Below are 22,168 nucleotides of genomic sequence, written 5' to 3' on the forward strand. Positions count from 1 at the left end.
TAGTAAAGCACTTTGGGGTGTCCTGTACCAGAGGCTGCACTGATAGAGAAGTGCTGAAGCATCAGGCATGGGAGAGGCTCCAGTGAAAGCCCCAGGGCTGCTGAAAGCCGACAGCCTCAATGGCACACTCAAGTGCTTGCTGCTGGCGTGAGCGTGGCTATCTTGGGGACGTGAAACTGGAAGGAGTCACGTTGGTCAATTGGTCTCACTCCCTGCTATCAGCATCAGCTACCTCATGGAGCAGTTATTCCTCTCATAACCCAGTCCAAAGCTGTTGTAAGTGGCCCTTTGGGATACTTCATGCAACTTCTTTAGGAATGTTGTTGCTGTGGAACAGATCCTTGTTACTACTCCGATGTTTCAGATTGGATTTTTGTTAAAATCTGCAATCTATTATTTATATTTATTTACTAGCAGTTTATACCCATTTCCTCTGGCTGTTTATAATTCTGGTCTTCAGAGCCCTTTGATTGATTATTCCCGCATAATTTAACTTCTTTTGTTTTAGTGATGCTTCCCAACTTCGTGTCATCTGCAGGGGTTGTTGGAGAGTTCTGGGATTTTACCAAAGCTACTGACGGGTGCATGAAATAGGATGAGCTCCGACATTGTTTCTTGAGGAACCTCATGAGTAACTTTGTACCTCAAGTTCTTTACTTATCAGACCATTTTTTTTTCTTGTACTAATGCCTGTTTTTGGCAGCTGAGCTAATCAGTTTCCATGTGACAATGTAGTGAATACTTAAATGGAGCCCTGACGAAGAGCAGCTCTACCACCTTAATGTAATTCAGCTAGGTTATTAAAGAAAAGTACAATACTGAGCGGGATAATGGCTGTTTACCAAATTATATTGTCTTCTCTACCACACTCCATTTTCATTGGAAACTTGTATTATTTCTTCCCTAACTAAAAACTTGTTTTGAAACCTTAAAAACAGATGAAAAAAGACCAGTGGGCTTTTAAATTGTTTAGATAGCTTGTGATCTTCCTCTTCTGTATTGTGACAATATATAGCATTTTCCACTCATTTTGTAAAGTCCTGCACCATCCTAGATTTAGTAGCCTAATTAGAAGTGATTCTTGAAAAAGCTGTACTTTCACACATTTTTTTTGTAATCAGATTTCACTGTTTTATTTTTGAGAACCCCTTCTCCTAAAGATTTATAATCGTAAGCATTAGGCTAGGAACAAAATCTGATAGAGAAAGATGCATACATAAAAATGAGTAAAATACCAGTATTATTAATTCATGACAGATGGCAGCTGAAATTTGGCTCTTAATGTTGGATCCAGATATTATTTATATATATATATACACATATATATATATAGCATCCACATATCAATTTATTTATATATAAATAATGTATTTTAAAAAGTTACTTCCTTTTTCATTCCTTTCTTATAGTAAAAATGCATATTTAGAGGAAGGGAAAATGTTACTTTTAGAAATTTACTGCTCCTGATCTGGAAAAGACCTTTGTGGTTTTAAATGTTTTGTTTTAATCAGAAATCAATTTCCAGCTACCCTTTGAAGTGATACCTTATTTGTCCTACACTTATGTACTGCTTAATTTTGTACTCCTGGGAGGTTTCCTTTCTCTCTGATAGAAAAGAGCTTATTAACTTTCATTTGTTAGGAGAATTTAATTTCTTTCCCATTCCTAAATTTAAGAAAATATTTGAAGAATGATTTAAAAGTAATGGTAAGATTGTTTTTTTTCTTTTAATTGGGCAGTAGAAGATAAAATCTGGAAATCATGACAGTAGCTGACTTTTGGAATTTTGATATGGTTATTTTAAAAGGAAAATAAACTGAAGATTAAGAAAAGAAAAGAATCCTATTTAAGTATATAGTTCACTTATTCCAACTAGTTGCATTCTTGCCTTAAATCCAGTAACTCCACTTAGCTATTCTAATATTTCTCCAGACATTTCAGATACATACAACTATAAAGTATATTAAATATATAATTTGTACTGATGGTAACACAAAATGATTATAACTTTACAAGTCAATGTCATTGTCACCTTTAGTATATAGGGCCTGGCTATCTGGGGTTTTTTTTCCATTCCTTGAGGTTTTTACTTATTGAGAAATTTGGGAATAAAAGAGAATTTGTTAATAAGATGTTACCATTGTGAATAAAACATATAAATAGAAAAAAAAAAAAGAAAAAAATGACCAACTTCAAAGCTTCAAACCATTTACAAGCTCAATGATTTTAAATCTGAAAGAAACTACAGGAGCCTCCAGTCTTACTTTTTTGGCATATTGTGAAACTAAGTAACACATTGGAATAAAATATAATGGTAAAATTTAATTTCACCCCCTACAGAAAAGTCAGTACACATGTATAGTGTTGCTTGTGCCAGTGTTTGAGGGAACCAGACTTGTGGCACTGTTACACAGCATGTCCTGTAATAAAAAAATGAAGTTCATGCTTTTTTTCTCAGCACATCAACTCATTATTTTATGCAATTTTCATGATGCAACTCATCAAATTATGCAATTTTCTTGATCTATTACAATTTAGAACTGACAGTTTCTGGGAATCTCTCATTTCTCGTATGGTAAGCTAATAAATATCACTTTTACTCCCCTATATATAATTGCAAATTGATTTTCAAGTTAGATCACTTAGCTTCACTTTTCGTTGTCTAATGTGGCCTTATATAATACTAAATACTGAGGCTGTTGAGTAACTAGAGAGTAAAACAATTGATTTTTTTAATAATAATTGTCTGTGGTCAATTATCATAGAAGGGGGGATGTGTGTATTTCAGCCTTGTAGGACAAACACTGATTCCCATGAAGGAATCTGTAGAAGAATTGAGGGTAAGTCAAGTCCATTAACACTTCTGAAGCCTTGAAGCAGATGTCTCTGTTTTTAACTCCTCCAGTTCGTCTGTGTAGTTGGCAAGGACAGCTGGGCATTTTCAAAAGCCTACAAAGGCACATCTTGTCTACCTCATTGGATAACTAAACTTTGGCCAAAAATCTCCCAAACCCCTTGAAGACCTCGAGGCTTTCCTGTAACTGATTCAGGGATCTTGGGCATAAAGTTTATGTACAAGAAAACTGAGGATCAGATCTCAGCTTAGACAGATCATGGCCAAATGTATTTGGAGATCCATGATCTTACATTCCTCTATCTGTTCCTTTTCATCAGCTTTTCTTCACTGGTAGCTTTTCATCAGCTTTTCTTCTTAAACTTACCTGTGTTGCAGTGGAGACCAGACTGGACCTACCTTCAGCCCTTCATGATGTTTCCAGTACTTTCCTGTGTGCTTCCTGGCACTGTGCTCTGTGCCATCCACACACCCCTGAGATGGCTGATTGCATTTTCAAACCTGGGTGCTTTGACCAGATCTTTCTGAGAAAATGCTCTGGGAAAGCAAATTTGTGCTCCAGTGCTGCAATGCTGTTACACTGTCTTATCTCTGACTCCATGTAAATATTGTTGCAGAGGGTTAAGGTTTAAGTAACTTAAACTACATTGTCTCTGCTAAGAGGTTTTTATCAGAAAGGTAACTGAGTTCACTTGAGAGGAAATTAATTTCCTTGCAGAAATCCAATACATCCATTTTCACTGGGAAGGAAAGAGAAAGAAGTAAAATCCAGACTGTTTCCAGACTGAGAGAAACAGTGACTGTAGGTTTTGGAAAGTGATAAAGGTACTTGAGGGAGGCCACTTGCTTTTTTCTTTCCTTACCCATGTGGGACTGAGCCTGTGTTTGTCAAGCCACATCCTATAAGGTGCCAACAGCTGGGTGAAGGGGAATATGACAGCAGTCAACTCCTCTTGCGTGCCATTGAGTTGTGCATCCTTCCTTGATGATGTTTTTATTTGTAATGCATATTATAATTCTTCATTCCTATACATTTGCTATTTAAGATTTTGTAAAGCATGACTGGAGACTAAAGCATTTGTGACTGCTAATGACCTGCTGACTGGTGCCTGGGACTTCAGGCAATTTACTAATCAATATTTGCTTAAAAAGTAGTGTGATTTTTTGTGTTTTTATTACTAGTCATGAGAAATAACAATTGCTTTTTCTTGTCAAAATTAGAAGTACAAAATACCCGTATTTAACACGACGGGGATTCAAGAAGAATCTGTATTTAGCTTCTATTTTAAATTTAATAGAATCAGATGTACTCAATCATATCCGGTTTTGACTGCTTAATTGAAATCAGTGAGGCAGAACCTGAACTGTTGTTCATTGACATTTCTTCACTGACACAATTTGGATTACAGTAACTGATAGTATTTTGTCATCTGGATTTATGTACATCAAAACCTATTTTGTAGAATTCTGCAGGGCAGATTAAAAAAGAAAGAGAAACAGTATCAATATATACTGGCAATTATCTAAGGTCCACAGTTCTTCTCTAAACTTCTGTGTCATTTTCTCAGTAAACTCAGTTAATGTTGATGAGTGATGTTTTTAAACCATGCACTGTTGATTCCTGTCAAATGTACTTTTTGTTCTACAAATTTCCCTTAAGCTATCCTTAGTTTTTTGAACCTAATTATTTTCATTTGAAAATTGGCAGAAAGAGTAAGTGGTTTTTTGTAACAGTTATGCCAAGTCCACTGGACCAAATTCTTACAAATGTAATTTGCCTGGCTTTGCAATCAGTTTAGTTTCCAGATGATTTGGCTCATCATAACTTTGAGAGAAACACATAATGGTGACAAGGTGCCCTGGCCAGATTAACTGAATGCTTTTTAAAAGTACATGTAGCCAATGAAGAAATAAACAAGGATCAGCGGGGCTGATTTAAAGCCTCTTAACTTTTTGTAATGGGATCTTGTATTTGAAGTCATGTTCATTTCAATTTACATGCAAGGTCCTTCAACATGCATAAATCTCTTTTAACTGTTTATTCCTGGAATAATCTACAGTCACAGGACAGTGTATAATCTTCATAATCTTTGTCTTGTTTTAACTGTTACAGATTTACTGGCCTGCAGCAAAAGAAAAGGTAGAATTATGCAAATTAGCTGGGAAAGATGCCCATGTAAGTATGATGTATGTTTTTTATTATTGCTGAGGATTATGCATATCTGTGTATTTTTTATTAAATGCAAAAAAATGCTTTAGTAAGCTCTTGTTACACTTCTTCTGAACTAATGTCCTAAGTGTTTCTTCTTAATTAAAAAACAAAGTTACATTTCTATTGGCTTTTAAATATTAATACTTAAAAAAATTCAATATTGCAGGCATCAATCATGATATGTTGTTCTTTTATGTAATAAATGCAGCTGAGAGATGAATGGAGTTTCCTCAAAAATGTATACCAGGCAGTATTTCCCTGGAATCCTCTTTTCTCACATTAAAATGCTTCTTTTTTTCTTGGGTATATCCTGAATGTAACTTCATTATAATTCATGAAAGAAACAATAGTAGAGCAGTGTACAAATCAACTTAATTTGCAGACAGCTGCAGTTGGGGTTAAAAAAAAATCTCAGACTCAATGGCTTTTGCCAGAAACCACAAATCTTCTTTAGGAAGTATATTTAAGGTACATACGTGTATACAATACAACTTTTATATGTTTTGTGCAGCACAGATTACGTCATGTGTCTAGAGCCCACTATAAATGTAAACATTTCCTGGCTGTAAAATAAAATTTCTTCCTTTTCTCTCCAAAAAAAATCTCCAGCATGTCGGTTACCAAGGTATATTCCAGCTCAAAATGCTCTCAGCTCTCTGCCTGAAGAGTTTAGCTTTTTATTCTAACTTGTTACTACCCTTACCTTTACAGCAGTCAGAACCTAAACAATGCTGAGCATTGGAAATATTCTGATACTGGTGTATGTGGAAGATTTGTGCTGATCTATTTCTACACTAAGAGAAAAAGGAGAGGGTCCTGAGAGGGAAATAGTTGTTTCGGACTCTCGCTTAGATGCAGGGTGATGGCTTGAACATATGAACAAATCCTGTGTGTTCCCTCTGAAGTATCTGTTATGTGTTTTTGTATTAATTTCATTCTGGGGAAGGCTAAATCAAGGCTTTTCCCCCAGCCCCATGTATCATCCTTGCAAGCATGCCTGTGCTACTTACCAACAACAACAACATGGAGCAAGCCCAGCTAGAGCCAGGACGTCCCACTGGACTCAGAAATGACCAAATAAAAGTCACCAGTAAGATGTGGTTGGTGCAGAGACAAAGCACACCCTTGGAAGTGTGTTGAAGCCTTTCAGCCCACCACAGTTGCTTTAATAATGTGATCTTTGGTATTAAAGCACGTGCAGTACCCTGAGCTGGGAGCAAAGGCAGGAAGACTGGTAGCCAGACAAACGCAGTGGCTCTGTGACCTCTGCCCAATTGTTGACAGGTGTTGTTTGCTACAACACTGGCTGAACAGATACCCTCCAAACCGTGCTGTGAGCAGACAGCTTCTCGTGGCTGTAAGCATACAGCAGAATTAGGTTTGCAAGTCTGATGGATGAACTGCCTGGTAGATAGCCACTGTCAAGTTATAGTCCTAACAGGTTTGAACTACTTGTAAACAGTTTCTGCTACAGTAGTTTTGAGTTTAAATACACCAATGCTATGGCTGTAACTTATATAAGCTTATATGGCTGTAACTTACATTATATGTATAATGTGAAAGAGAAGAATAAACATGAAAAGTAACCTTTATCTTTCTTTTCCCAACAGACAGAATGTGCCAATTTTATCCGAGTTCTTCAGCCGTACAACCGGACCCATGTTTATGTCTGTGGCACAGGAGCGTTTCACCCTCTCTGTGGATACATTGAGCTTGGAACTCACAAAGAGGTAATTTAACTTTCTCACTAGTCTGACATGTCAAGGAATAGCCCTCATCTTGTGTAGCATTCATCATAGATTGGAAAATACTATGTGAGTGTGTAAAAAATGACCTGACAGCAGCTTGCATAAATAACAGGGTAAGTGGTGGATTCTGTGGGTCAGACGGGAACTCATGTTCTCACATTTGGTATGTGCATATCGCTTTTGAACAAAACACTTTCCTCAGGCTTAATACACAAAGTTCTTCAGAATGACACTTCCATGTGATTAACTAAGTGAAGAGAACATCTAATCCAGATGTCTTCCTTTCTAGTAAGTCATTTCTGCACATACTTTCCTTACGCACATACATTCAGAGTTCAAGATGAAACTTGTTCTATCTTTTAATGTACATATACCGCAGAGGGTTTCCTATGCCTTGTGCATGAGAGTAATTAAACACTTTGAAAAGGTTCTCTAAGCCTGAGTCCAGGGACAACATCTCAGAACTTTGCAGTGTGTTGCAGTCTGGTCACCAAGCAGGTCTTGGGTGTCCTCCATCACTAGTGGCATATTCCCGAGCCGAAGTTAGCAGCTGACTGGTCTTCATTTACTGGTGACAAAGAAATCACTATCCTAAGTGGTAAATGTTTGAGACCTAACCCCCACAACAGAAGAATTTTAGTGTTGTGTCAAGCAGCCACTTAGTACACAAGTCTCTTTTTAACTCCTGTATGTATCACACCTTGGCTATATTTATCCCACTGATACTGTTCTCAGACAGTGTTGAGATGTGTGTGACCTGTCCGTCTGCTTGCCTGTGGTGCAGGCTTCCTATGCTGCTATAGAAATAGCTTTCTCTTTTCTTCAGGGCTTGGTGAAATTCTAGAATATAGGAAATGAGGTTTAAAGTTAATAAATGCAATAACCTGAAACAGAATAATAGAATTATAGAATGGTTTGAGTTGAAAGGGCCCTTAAAAATTACCTAGTTTCAACCTCCCTACCATGGGCAGGGATGCCTTCCACTAGACCAGGTTACTCAAAGCCCCATCTAGCCTGGCCTTGAACACTTCCAGGGATGGGGCATCCACAGCTTCTTTGGGAAATCTGTGCTGGGGCCTCACCACCTTCAAAGGAAACAATTTTCTTCCTGCTATCTTATCTGAACCTACCATATTTCATTAAAAGCCATTCCCCCTTGTTCTGTCACTGATACATGGAATCAAGGGAAGGTCCTCATGGAAAAAAAAGTGATTAAGCTTGCCCAGACTGAGACCCATAATTATGTACCCCACAATCTGTGAGTTGGATAACCAACCCAGAGGGGCTGCCTATGCAACAGAAAACTGAAACTATGAGAAATCTACTTGGTGGTGTTCTTTCCCTAATAAACCATTAATGCTCCTGGTATTGTCTGGTATATCCTGTATAATTTGGCTTACAATGAAATAATGTGTTGGCTTCTTTGCTTTGCTACTTTAAATATTCCAGTTGAAGCAACTGAAATTTTAGATCCCTTTTATCATGCTGGTTTCTTAGCTGAATGATCAAATACACAGCTGAATGGAACAGAACAGCTCTCAGCAAGAGTATAAGTAAGGCTCTGGTTTACCTCTGGCTCATTAGCAAGATTCCGTATTCACTCTACCATTGCCCTACTTCATTTCAACTACTTCATTTGTGAAGGTTGTTTTCACCAGACCTTATGAAATTATGGATTTGGTCTGACTGTTCAGTCCGGCAGCCAGTCTAGACAAGGGGTCTGTCTCAGTTAGACAGGACCAATTACCTTAGAAAGGAAATGGAAGAAGAATCCTGGTATCATGTTTCCTAATCCCCTCACTGTCTCCCAGTCCTGCCTCTCCCACATTCCTCCTGGTTGCTCAGCTGCAGTGGTAGGTTAGGCAGTGTTCAGCACTGCTCCTGCCTCTTCTGACAGAGAAGCTCTTCTACAGCCTCCTACTGAGTTATCAGCCTTGAATGGCATCAGGCATATTTTCCCTTTCCTTCTTGGCGCCCCAAACACCCTTCAGCCACCATCCTTCCACCACCTCTCCATATAAATGTGACAAGGCTAGAGGGTGCTGAGGATAGGCACAGTGATGTGAATTTGACAGGCAGTTGAAAATGTCTCCTTGTAGGAACTGAAGCCAGGAGTCCTACAGGATAAGTCAAAGCACTTTTAATGCAGATCCATTCTCTTAGTGTTTTTTCATTCTTCCGTCCCTCCCCTTTTTAATTTTTTTTTTTTTTAATTTAAATCTCTGGATTATAAGAACAGATAATGAATGTCTGGTAATTAGCAACCTCTCTGGGAAGCTGTGGGATGCTTGGGAGAGCCAGGCCCTGAGATAGCCTCTCGGAGGCTGTGAAACCAGGCAGTGTGCTCTGCTGACCTTTGAAAGCTGCTCGTGGATCTGCACAGTGCTCTCCTGGCCAATGCCAGAGCTGTGAAAACAGAGGGGAAAACAGTGTGGATCAGGTGACTCAAAACCACAGCAGACACTGCTTTTGAAGCAGTACAAATCCCCAACAGAATCACACAATTAAAGGGGATTAAAGTCCTTGTCTTGTTATTGCTCGAGTCGCTGCCAAAACTTCTCTTGGCTGGTGAAGAAGAGGCTTGGCCCGGTTGGTGCTGTTAGCCACAGCTCTCTAAGGGATGCTCTTTCTTTGAAAGCTTTGCCCGAAGTGAAAGCAGGAGGTTAATTCTGTGTGAATGCTTGGTAGTGTCCATTAGTTTGTCTGGGTGAAGTCTGAAATATTTGATGTTGATCTATAACTCCCTTGGTCCCCTGAGTATTGCTGGGCTTGCAGACAGCCTCTTCACATGTGATAAAGCAAGGGTTCCCTGAGCAACTCAGGGTTGCATATCCTAGAACTAAGGACAATTGGACACCAGTGTAGCATTGTAAGGAAAAAAAAAAATTAGTTTAGTTCTGTCCTTGCTCTGCTCACTGTAGGAGCATGAGAATTTGGTTTGCTTGATATTCCACAGGTTTGAGAAGGTAACGAGTTTTTTGCTGGTTAAATTCTGCTTTGTATGAGCTAGGACGGCTGGAGGAAATTGAATTTATGTTCATAGATTGGAATTGATTTTTCTTTTCTCTTAAGGAGCTTAATTATTCAATATCCTGGGCTTTTGTCTTCTGAGCCTAGAGAGTTTAGGAGGCACCTCAGTAACATAGAAAGGTTTGGTCATTTATAATCTGATGTGCATTAAGGATGAATTGAATTAATGTGTTGTGAAGTCTAATCCTATGTGGCCATCTTTGGACATACTTGCTTGTCATTTGTACTCTCCAGGCCTCTTGCAAGTCAGAGGTATGGAAACAAATAATTAAAATCACTTTACCTATTTTTAAGCGTTTAAACCATGGAGGTGTTTTGATTTTTTTTTAAACTAGCTTCTAAAGTTTTTTCTCTACAATAGACATTAAATCCACATTGAATGGATTTCTGAGTACTAGAGGGATTTTAAATATCACAGTAGATAGAAAAGCATGTTAAATGAAAATATGTTAAAAGCAATTCTCTAGGCAATCTCCCTTCTCTTAATGGCAGGACAATTCTGAAGATCAAGTCTCTATACCTGCAGAGAGTTCACTTTACTCCTCTGAGCTATCAATTTGCCTTCAGCAGGACTCACAATGGATTTCAGCTTAAGTGTGCTTTCAGGAAGCCACTGAAAGGGGCAAGTAAAAGAGCCCTTGTTGGCAATTCAAAACTATAATAAAGCTTCAAATGGATGCTTACAGGAATTGACTTGTTGCTTACCCACTGAAAACATAGGCAATAATTTTTAAATAATTTATTTTCTTTATCTTCCTCTATGCCCTTGTTCTGTGGCCCAGGAATTAATCACATGGTATTTGGAAACCACAAGGAAAAATCTATTCTGATATCTCTTGTATCATTAGCCTTGTTAAAAATAATAAGAGAGAGCATATGCTCTTTCATTTTAAAAGAGTCTGAACTGTGTCTGCTGTGAACATTATTCAGCAGTCCCTGGAGAAATTTCTGAGTCAGCCAGAATCCCCTCAGGGTCTCCTGTTGCAACACAGTCTATCAGCACTTTCCGAAATAGAAGCCAGTGCCTTTTAAGTACAATCCAGCTTTTAATTGGAGTAGAAATGATGAACAATGCATCTCCTTTTTTCTGAAAATAATTGTATTTTTTTAAGATTTGTGTTTCACTTTAGAGTGACCAGGATACAGTAAAACACTGAATGAAAATATACAGATGTAAAACAGACACAGACTGTAAACATCAATGCTGAGATGACAGCTGCACGATCTAACACATCTTTACTTTGTACATTAGCAGAACAGGCTGTCTAAGTGAGTTTTTCTCTGTAGCCACACCAGGATAATGAATTTGTGTTTATTCTCAGGAAATGGTATTCCGTTTGGATACCCAGAACCTGGAGTCTGGCAGGTTGAAATGCCCGTTCGATCCGCAGCAGCCGTTCGCTTCAGTGATGGCAGGTAAGGAGCCACCGGAGCCGGGTGCTTCCCTCGGACCTGTGATGGCTCAGGATGCGAGCCCGGGGACTCAGCACATGTCACCGCTGGAGCTCCTCTGGCACTGGTCGTGTTTCCAGTGCTGGTCCGTGCTCTCTGAGCTGGGGAAGCCTTCAGGCTGCAGACAGCACAGAGCTGGAAGGGCAGTAGTGCAAACAGAGGCATTAGAACGGCTGTAAAGCCTCTGTCAGCTGGGCAGGGAGGCAGTTTCATCTTCACCCAGTCATTGCTCCTTTAAGAGGACAACAAAAAAACCCGCATGGACAGAGAGTGTTTGAAGCCCTTTTGGGCCTCTTTCTGCAATTATCAATATGTTCTGCCCTTTGAAGTCTGCTGACATGCACTATTTCCATAAATACGTTTCTGAGGTTTCTATTTACTCGAGTAGCCACTTCTGAAGCTGGGAGCCGAGGAACAAGATAGTGCACTCTGCCTGCTGCGTGCATCGCAGCACTGTGTGGTCTGACATTTGGGGCCGAGGAATGTCAGCTTGACCTCCGGATTTCAAATCACTCTAAGAGCTACTTTTGTCATGGTTTGGTTCATAGCTTTGGACAATTTTCATTTAACTTGTCTGTCAAGCATATGAATACAAGATAAGAGTGAAGCACCATGACGTTTTCATTTACAGCCAAAGAGCAGTGGTGACAATGCTTTGAAGTATTGGTCACTCTGTGTTATAAAAAGAATATGACTAATGTTCAGTCTTTATTCTCAGATAATAAGATAGATGATTTGTGATTCTGACCCTACAGATGGGGCAGGACTTCCTTTATTAAAAACAATAGATTAAAGCCTGTGCTTATTCTTCTCGGAGACCCCTAGTACTCTTTAATGACTGTGAAGTCTATTTTTAAAATAGGAATCCAGAAACTTTAACTTTTTTTTTTACTTTTTTTTTTTTAATGCAAGCAGTAGAACTCTGTGATTTATTACAGCATTTCCTAATTTCAGTAGCATTCTAGTGCTTTGACTGTTGTATTAAATCTTGTGAAATGAAGAAGCTGCTGTCCTTTAGCTACCTAAGACATGAACTTCGCTATGTAACAATTTTTTGCTCTAGATAAAATTAATGGTCAGGGTATTCTAGTATCCCTTTTTTGATTGTGCCTGGTGTCAAGTGCTTCACAATAATGTACAAGGAGTACTGTAAAGAGTTACGGGCCTGACCAGAGAATGTGTTTCTGCTCTATCTTTGGATGCTTACCTTATTCCCAAATGAATGAGGAGAGCAGTACAGTTCATGCATAAGATGCTGCCCTGGAGCTCAGGTGAGATCATTTCCCATCTCTGCCAGTGATGAGCAGAGTAACCTTGGTGTGTCCCTTCTCTCTGTCTACTGCCAAATGGCAGTAAAGATTACTTGTATCCTTCAGAGAACACTTTTTATTCAGTTATACATTTATGAGCTAAGTAATATCTAACTGTATTTTCACTCATATATGTAAGTTAATGCAACTGAGTAATTTTCATTCTTTGTAGAAATAGGTAATCTGAGTACTACACGACATATCACTTCAAGTAAATCCCACAGATAAATTGGAAAAACTAGTCCTTTTTGACTGAAGAATCACCTGCTGATCATCCATCCTCTATTACAAATTACCACTCACCAAAACTGTTCAGGACGTAGCAGGAACTTGGAATGAGAGATACCAAACACTGAGAGAAGTGCTGAAAATGCCTTGTCAGCAGAGCCTAAGCAAGGATGGAGAATTCCTGTTGGCCCTTCAGATGTATCGATCACCGAGTGCCTGTCAGTTAGCAAACACCAATTACCCTGCCCATTCCTCATTATGACAAATACCTTTCAGAATGCACTATTGTTTCTTTACAAAGGCAACATGCTGTCTGAAAGATGTGCTTTCCACAACTGTCATGGAAATAATACAGAAGTAACAATAATAATGAGGTAAAAAGAAAGATGATAGATCTTTTTTGGGCAAATAAAGTGCTTGTGGATCATGGGTTGTGGGTTGGTTTGTTGATTTTTTTTCCTCCTTGATCTTACTTTTTAAGTGCATTTACATCTTTCGCGAATGAAAGCACAAACATCAGTGTTGAATGGTATTTATTCAGCATTCACTCTCAACAAAGGCTTCTCTCTATAAGATCTTGTGAAATGTTTCAACCCAGGAGTATCAGAAAACCTGGAGAAGGAACTTTTGGGAGGGGATTTTTATGTATCATGTAGCTTTTTATAAGATTATCATTTACGAACATGAACTTTTTTGTTTTTATGAACCCTAGGGATTTATTTCTGCAAGTCATGAAACAAAAAAACCCCTCTTGCAACCAATAAAGATATCTGGTTATTTTACAGAAAAAACGGAGTGTTTTAAAATGCACTATGTGGTAAAAAAAAAAGTTCACAATAATACTGTTTCTTTGCTTTTTTTTGAAAAGTACTGAGATCTGAAGGGAAACAGAAAAGATTGTGCATTTCTTTGCGTTTTCATTGCCCACAAAAGTGGCAGAAGAGCAAATAGTGACTGCAGTTGCACTGTTACAGATGTAGTGTCCTTGTGAGGCAAATTTTGTCTGCTTTATTCAAGCAAGATGTGTCAGTTATTTTAGTAGACCACTGAGACCACTCAGTGTTAAAATGATGATGATTTGTGTCTGTAGCCATATTCCTGACATGAACACAAATTCCCTGCATTTGTGCCTGAATTCCACTTCGTGAATTAAGTGTTGGATGGAGATCCTTGCACCAGGAGTGGGCCAAGCTGCAACATTCCGGTGGGGAAGCATCCATCCCATTTTTCTAGCTCAGGAGCAGCAAAGCCATTGGGGCCGTGGCAGTTGTGGGGCACAAGAGATAGCTGGAGTTGATAGATGGCCATGTCCTCACCGTGGCTCCCAGGTACATGGGACAGGGTGTTCAGATTAAATAGACCTTTATACCCTTAAGAGCCCAGTACCCGTTAAAGCCTGGAAAATTTACTTTTCTGAGTGCCTGAAAGATCTGAAAATTAGTCTTTGACTATGCTATTTCTCAGACATATAATTACAAATACCACTCTGATTTAAGTGTAAATAAATTCACAGAACCAAAAAACCCATTAAAATGGGACCCAATAATGTTTTAAAGCATTAAATTAGTTCATAGACCAATTAAACACAGGTGTTGTTCACCCAACAAAATGTAAATAGTTTTAATTTTTTTGTGCCACAGCTGTAGGAAACCTATTTCTTTTTCATTTGCAGATGAGTATCTTTATGCTGGAACAGCTTCTGATTTCCTTGGCAAAGACACTGCTCTGACACGTTCTCTGGGCCCTTCTCATGACCACCATTACATCAGAACTGACATTTCTGAACATTACTGGCTTACTGGTAAGATCCCAAACATATGCTGTTGTCATTTGCATTGTCCCTGCCTCTCTGAAGTTAATAGCTCCGTCCTTATATAAATATATGTCCAGTAACTATAAATATAGATATTGTATCATGGAGTCTTTCGATTATGTAGGCTTTTTTTAAAAAGCTCAGTGGAACAAAAATACACTTGAGAAAAGTCACAGAGGTGAAAATGCTAATTAAGGGAAGAGTAGGAGCATAAGACCTAATCATAGTTTCCGTCTTTGATCTGTATATTGGTGTATAATCCTACAATTGCAATAATACCATGACTTAAGTGCTTCTATATCCTGTCTTGTTGGAATAATTTTTTTTAACTGGTTTTTTTTCCAATCATTTGTTAAAAGCTGTTCCATGTAGCATGTTGAAAGGACAGACTAGAAATTCCACATTTTTTGGTAGGAGGTGTTTTTTTTCTTTTCTTTTCCTTTTTTTAAGGGAAAAATACCCTTTGTTGCTGTGAGGATCATTTTAAAACCACTAAGGGCACACTAAAATAGCTTCCCAAGCAAAACACTGCTTTTTCTTGCCCGTTTAAAAACATTGTGAGCTAGTAAACCCTCTAAAAAACTGGCTGCCTTTGCACCCAGCCAGTCTCAAACCACACACAGAGTAACATGGAAAACTTCACTCATAAGCTAACCCTGCTCAATTAAAGCATCCCCCTTTTAGCTGTCAACTGTCTTTAAAGATGTGGCAACACTGGCCCTGGCTCAGGATGCCTGTGTAACTATTATGGGTGCAGTGTAAAGCCAGGGCCTGCTGACCGCAGGGTTAAGTTGTCTTCCCAGCAGACAACTTCCAAAAAGGATAATTTTGCCTCTTAACTCTTTGAGACTTCAACAAGAGGAAATGTTCTTTTTTTCCTAATACATTTTCCCTACACCTTCTCTTCTTCTGTATTATTGCCTTAAATTTCTAGTTAGATATAGTGCCATAACCCCAGGATTTCTTCTATGAGATGAGGAGGAAAAGGAAAAGCCACTTAAAAGTAATTTTTACCTTTCCAAATAGGTGACAGAAGAATGTCCCATCTGACTCTGCTGACCTATCCCACTTCCATTTCCTGTGCTCAAAATCTTTCTTGTCCCATCCTCCTGTCTCCTGTCTCTCATTTCCACACACCCCTTGTGCCCTGCAGACCAGAATTGGACTGTGATATGGACCAGGATGGGTCCTTCCAGCAGTCAGTTCTTTAAATCTAATTACCCATGCAAGTGCATATCCAGTTTTATCACTGGTGGCCTGCAGATGCTCAGCATGGAAAGGTGGCTGGGTAGCTGCTTTCCTAAGGGATGCAATAATAAGCTAAAAAGAGAGATTTACTGTGGTTTGGCCCTAAGGAGCATCTGGTGTTACCATTAGTATAGATCCACCTTGATGAGTATTACAGGGTTCAGTTCCTAGTCCAAAAGAACTTGTAGCTTAAAAATCCAGTTCCAAACATTTCTTTCTCTTGTTATTGTTTCTTCATGAGCAGTTTGAGGCAAGGGAAGAGTACAAGCAAACAGAATAAACTGTAAGTTTGAGAAGTGTTTAGATGTTTTAGTTTGGAGACTGGGTGGGGGGTGTCTGCCTTTCCTCACTCTTTTAGATTGATTCATGAGTTATTCTGTTTTCACTTAGAGCATCTGTATTTGTGAAAGTTTTCTAAGGAGAACAGTATATTAATATGTCTGGGTCTGAAAAACAGCTTTAGTGTGCTAGACTGTGAGGTGAAAATTGCCTCACACTGTATAAACACTGAAGACCCCATATATTCTTCAGGTTTACCTCGTTTCCAGCCATATAAAACCCTACAGCCACAATTCTGTCTAAGACTTCACAAACACAATCCATTCAGTGTTATACTAAGAGGTATAGACATAAACTAGGTGCTTTTAATATTTTGACACAGTGCTTTTAAGGCTGGAGAAAATTTTAAGTGCAACTTCAAATGACAGCATCATTTCTGCAATAAGCCATAGGGTGGCCAATATATTTCTAGTTTATTATGTAATGTTACCAATTACATACTTTTGTGCTTTCAGCCAATATTGGTATAAAGAAAATATTTACTTGATTTCAGGTTTAAAACTCCCATCTCATCTAAATCCCCTCTTCCCTAAATCTACCATCCATTTACCAAGCATGTGTTAGACCTCCAGGAAAAGTTGTACATGCTTGAATAATTATACAGTTGAAAATAAATTATTACCATGCATGACTCATGTTTTACTTAGGATAAGCATAAAATGTACAGCTTGTTTTCTTCCAGAAGGCCAAGGAAGTTTTGCTGTAATGCACCTCAGTATTTTTAAAGTTCAGTCTTATTCTGTTTCTGGAAACAGAATTATCCTTCCCTGAGGGAAGGGAGGTAAAGACAAAGCATGAGGGAAAAATGTGTGGGATACCTTCCAGTTCCTTGCAGGGCATCTCTATCTTGACTAATTAAGACATGTCCTAATCTCAATGACTGAATAGCAGCTCCACAAAGGGGAAAAGGAGGAAGGCAGCTAATCTTTCCCATGACTCAGGCTCACACGTGCTCATACTCCCGCAAGGGTGGCACTGGAGCAGAGGGGAGCAGGGCTGGGGAATCAGGCGTTCCCACAGCTGCTCACCGGAGCTGCCTCGCCTGGGGATGGGCACGTGGGGCTGGTGGCCCCTCTCCGGATGGCAAAGCCGCCTACTGGAACCGAGTCTGCCCCGTGCCAGCCCCGTGGGCAGGGGAGAGCATCCCACCAGCCCTGCACACAGGCATCCACTGAACAGCTGCACATTCCTCCCTCCCTCTGAGGAAGAGAAGGCCATAGCTGGAACGAGGGCTTCCTTGAATTTCATTCAGCTCTTTTTTTTTTTCCCTTTTCTCTTTTTTTATAGCAATTTAGCCGTCTTTTCCAGGGCAAAGTCTTGCAGGCAATGAGTTCTTTATATCCTGCGAGCTTTGGATGGGATTCAGCTCCCTTAGCTCTAAAAGGCAAAAGCTAGCATCCTGTCTGAGCTCAGTCCTTTTGCTTGCCTCTGTAATTTACTGAGAGAGATGGCACTTCCAGAGGGTGACACACCCCACCTATTGTAGGAATCTGTCTTAAAATAGGATTACTCATTGCCACTTTTTCCCTCCCTGAGAGAAAACCTGGCTGAGAATGGCTTAGGAGCTTGACTTCTAGGTGGTTATGGTAAATAAGGTAAGCACTGTCCTTTGCATTCTGTCATGCCACATATTTCTGGCAGTCCAACTACACAGAGATGCTGCCTCCCACTGCTTCAGGTTGCTTTTTCATTTCTTCATGTACTGGGACAACCACTCCTTTGTTGTCGCCTTTTTCTGAGTCTTAACTTCTGCGTAGGATGCACTGCCTAAAATAACTGCTGGTTTCAGAAGGAGGTGATGACCAGCAGGTGACCAACACAAACCCCGCAGTGAAGGACCAGCTGTATCAGCTTTTCCCACCAGACCACATGAGCATGTTGAAAAAAGCACAAGCAACACCTGTACCATCTATTGCCAGAGCTCATGATGCCCTTAATCCTCACTTTGGTTACATACAATCTAGCTGTGAACTTAATATGTGGGAAAATCTGCTGAAGCAAATAGTGGGGGGGATAGCCCTGTCTATGAGAAAACAAACGGTGGTTTAAAATCATCATCATTAGTTTTTTCTCCCATGCAAAGAATCCAAAAGCCTAATTCACAGTTAGTTGCAATGTTCTTCTGTATGTTGGATAGATGGGTTAGAAAAGATGAGACCAAGATCTCACTTGCAGAACATAAGGTGCTTTTCAGATCATAATCTCTTCCATTTAATTGTTTTCACTTTGTATCTTTTACAATGTATTTTTGTTTGGATTTAACTTTCAACTACAGTGTTTTCAGCTGTGATTTAAAACTGTTAAATATTAGTGTTCCTTTAATTTGTTAGAGATTCTTCTAAATCTGTTCCAGGAATTGGTATTGAGACATTTATTTTTGCATTTGGCTTGCCAAGTAAAGCACTGAAGTTTAATCTTAATACCCCCATATATTCAGTGTTTTGTTTGGTGAATGTGGATTAAAAAAAAAAAGGATGTGAATTTCAAAAACGTGGTATAGAAGTATTTCACAGGTTTCTTCTTAAATGGCTATTTAACTAACCACATGTGTAAGAAACAGTACTGGAAGCATATTTATGTATTTATTCATGCTTAGAGATCTAATCTTCAAAGTAGCCTTACAGGCCCTGAGGGGTAATTGAATATTTTCCTCAAGATCATTTTGAAATCCTGACTTAAATTTATAGATCTTGATGACTGCATCATTTCATTTTTTCTGCTGACACCATTCTCTAGTGTCAAAAGGTTTAAAATGGAAGCAGCACTGGCTGTTTTCACCCATAAATTTCGTCTTCTGTCACAAAGGTGCACACTGAGCACTTAAACACATCCCATTTTGTCTCAGGCCCTTTGTCTCAGACTGCAAACTTTTGAATCAAGCACTCTATTTTTCTTCTTTGTATACTGTAGAGTTCATGGTGAAAATTCCTCAAGGCTAATATAAAGTAACAATCATTATGAAAAGGACAAAGGCATGAAGATACATTGAAAGCTGATAATAGTATTCCCCCATATAAACAGTGTGCTCTGTTTGCTCTGCATTCTTACACCACCCTCCTTATTGCTTTCTACTGCAGCCTACCTGATAATGGGGGACAAAGACTGTGTATTTTATTGCTGAAAGAATGTATTTTAGAGTCAAGGGTCTCTTTGCACTATATTTGTATAGCCACTTCTGTTTAAAGAAAAACATCATTGATCCAAGTGCCCTCAGAAGAGCTCATCTATTGTAGCACACTGGGGAATGTCTCAAAAATCACTGCCCAAGTAGCTGGTTCACTTGTGCAAGGCAGTGTTGTTGCCTGCTCTGCTCCAATCAGGGACCCTTGGATTGCTTCAATTTCTGATTTTAGTGCAAAATTTAAAGGCAAAAAACCAAAAAATCCCAACACTGGAAACAAAAGCCCTCAACTAGTGAGCAGGTAGAGCAGGATTAGAGACCATGGATGAGGGAGCTTGGGAAGACAGTGAAGAATATCTTGGCCCAGTAAGCATGCCTGAAAGATGCAGGCAGATACCCAAGCTTGCCTTGGAAGAGACCAGGAATAATATAATGGCCCAGCATGGCAAGTCAAGGCATTTCTTGCAAAAGCAGATTTAAATAACCCAAACAAACTATTACACTGATATAGCCAGTTTGTTTTCAAGCACAGGGAACTGTGTCCGTAAGACTGACCAGCCAGTTTTGGAGTTGCTCTGCTAACTGAGGAACCCCAGCGTGGCACTGTGTTGGATTTGGTAGATGTAGTCAGATTGCTGTATCAGAGATACATAGGAAACATTCCTTTGCAAGCTCTCTCTAGTAAACAGTAGTGTGTTTCTGTATTCATAACTTCTGCAATGAGTAATTGATTTAAATTCTACCAGGTGATTTCAGAAAATCTACTTAGCTTCATTTTGGTGGCAAGAGCAGTAAGGTAGATTCATGTAGGCTATACTTTGTACTGAGAGTTACTCTATTTTCAGACAGAGAATGATAACCAGTGCTGCATACTTTTGAAAGTATATATATATATATATATATACACAAAAACATCAGCCTAAGAGTAAATACTTCAGACTTCATGGTGGTTTTCACTGGAGTTAGTAAGAAACTTGCTACTACGTATCTATATAATGATATTTTCATTTCACTGGAAGATGCAACATAAATGCAGAGATTTAAAAGCAAGCTCTAAGGCTTTTCTTCAGATTTTTAACCCCTTTTTTTTTTTTTTTTTTTTTTTTTACTTTCTAGGAGCAAAATTCATTGGAACTTTTCCTATCCCAGATACCTACAACCCAGATGATGATAAAATCTACTTCTTTTTTCGAGAAATATCACAAGATAGTGGCACATCTGACAAGACAATCCTTTCCAGAGTTGGGAGAGTTTGTAAGGTGAGGACTGTATCTTTTTATTTTATTTAAATATAGAAACTAAACAAGTTTGGTTTATTTCTGTGAGAACTGTGTTTTCCACTTTGTTACCCAAATGAGCCTACATATTAATTTTTCTGGACACAGAGTAGTAACGCCATCTGAAATTTACTTGTAGAAAACATAAACTTGATATTGACTGTGTACCTATTTTGAAAAAGGTACTATGTTTATAAATTATAATGCTGTATCCAAAAGATGAAGTATTGACCTTCAGAAATGCAATGATGTCCTGCTTTGTTTCATGAGCTTTCAATAAGGACTGATGTGTCAAAGTGTACACAGTGGCAAGGTATTTGGAGTTTTATGGAAAGCACCCTCTGAATGTGTGGATATGCAAACCCATCCCTTCAGCCTGGTTCTGTACATCATTCCTGGGCATTACTGAGAGCTGGGGTCAGTCATTTGTTTCTGCACATTCCTGATAACCAGCTGGGGTGAAGGGAGGCTAAGAAAGTATACAGTTTCTGAGTTACATCCACATCTGCCTGGAGGTTTCCTCCTTTGGGAAGAAGAGCAATCCTTGACCCATTGACCAGGAGGAACCAGACCCCGGGTCTGCTGCACTGTAAAAAGTTCATTTGGCTGGTGCCTGACCTCCTTTAAATGATTGCTCCTTCACTTTCTCCTTCATTATGCTTGGGTTTGCCCCCTGTGGAAGGTTTGTGCCCTGATGGTATATACAGACTTGGGCTTATATGAACTGTGCTCTTCTTGGAGAAGCATCTTTGTCAAGGGCAGAAGCCTCCTCAAAAGGTAATGAAAAGAAAAAACAGTTCCTGCACATGAAGACAGCAGTCAGTGTAGTTTGCTGTTTAACAGCCTGATGGATTTACTGAGGTCTCTAGCCACAGTGGCAGAAGTGTCTGTAGACTTTTGTGTCAAACACACTCTCTGTCCACTCCCCTGTCCCCTAGGACATTCTGTTCCTGTCTTCTGTAGGAACAGAAGCAGTCTGTATAAGTGCTTCCGCCCTGTCCTGAGATCCTCAGGAATCGCTGGTAAAAGTCAGGAAAATGGAATTTGAAAGCTGCCTTCATATTAGTAACATAGTAAACATAAGCTTTGAGCAAATGTTCTTTTAGGTATCAGCAACACCACAGCAGTCACACAAGTAGGTACATTTCTATGATCTTTTGTTCAGAAGCTTTATCTGACTTCCATTTTCTGGGCAGTGTGACTCTGCTGGCAGTGAAAATTATGTTCTCGAGAAACTTGAAAATTAGTAAATGAACAAAAGCATTTGTGTTCTGAAATAAGATGTGTGTGGGAGAAGAGTGCTCATTTAGCTGTGGCCACACTCTGAAAAACAAAGAGTGACAAGTGTATGGATGTGTAAATCTACAACTGCTCTGCAGTCCAGCTAACGCCCAGCTCCAACTGAGATTTCAGTGGCCACAGCCATTTCACAGTTCTGTCCTTGACCTAAAGTGTTAAGAAAACAAAACATTCATCCATAAATCAGTTCTCTAGTAGGTTTTTAGCTAGACGAAAGAATGGATAATCTTTAGTTGG

General features: G+C 39.1%; 1 protein-coding gene across 1 annotated transcript in view; it reads left to right on the forward strand.

The window, feature by feature from the left end:
- SEMA3D (semaphorin 3D) overlaps positions 1 to 22,168 on the forward strand; it is a 132,416-nt gene that overhangs the window by 63,364 nt on the left and 46,884 nt on the right. The window contains exons 4-8 of the mRNA XM_042053610.1: positions 4,968 to 5,030; positions 6,677 to 6,796; positions 11,167 to 11,260; positions 14,507 to 14,635; positions 20,472 to 20,614. Coding sequence (XP_041909544.1) covers positions 4,968 to 5,030; positions 6,677 to 6,796; positions 11,167 to 11,260; positions 14,507 to 14,635; positions 20,472 to 20,614 — 549 coding nt within the window. The remainder of the gene's footprint in view (positions 1 to 4,967; positions 5,031 to 6,676; positions 6,797 to 11,166; positions 11,261 to 14,506; positions 14,636 to 20,471; positions 20,615 to 22,168) is intronic.

This window comes from Corvus kubaryi, unplaced genomic scaffold (assembly GCF_017639235.1).
Source record: "Corvus kubaryi isolate FWS band 111438036 unplaced genomic scaffold, C.kubaryi_AGA036_p1.0 135, whole genome shotgun sequence".
In the NCBI taxonomy this organism is placed as follows: domain Eukaryota; kingdom Metazoa; phylum Chordata; class Aves; order Passeriformes; family Corvidae; genus Corvus; species Corvus kubaryi.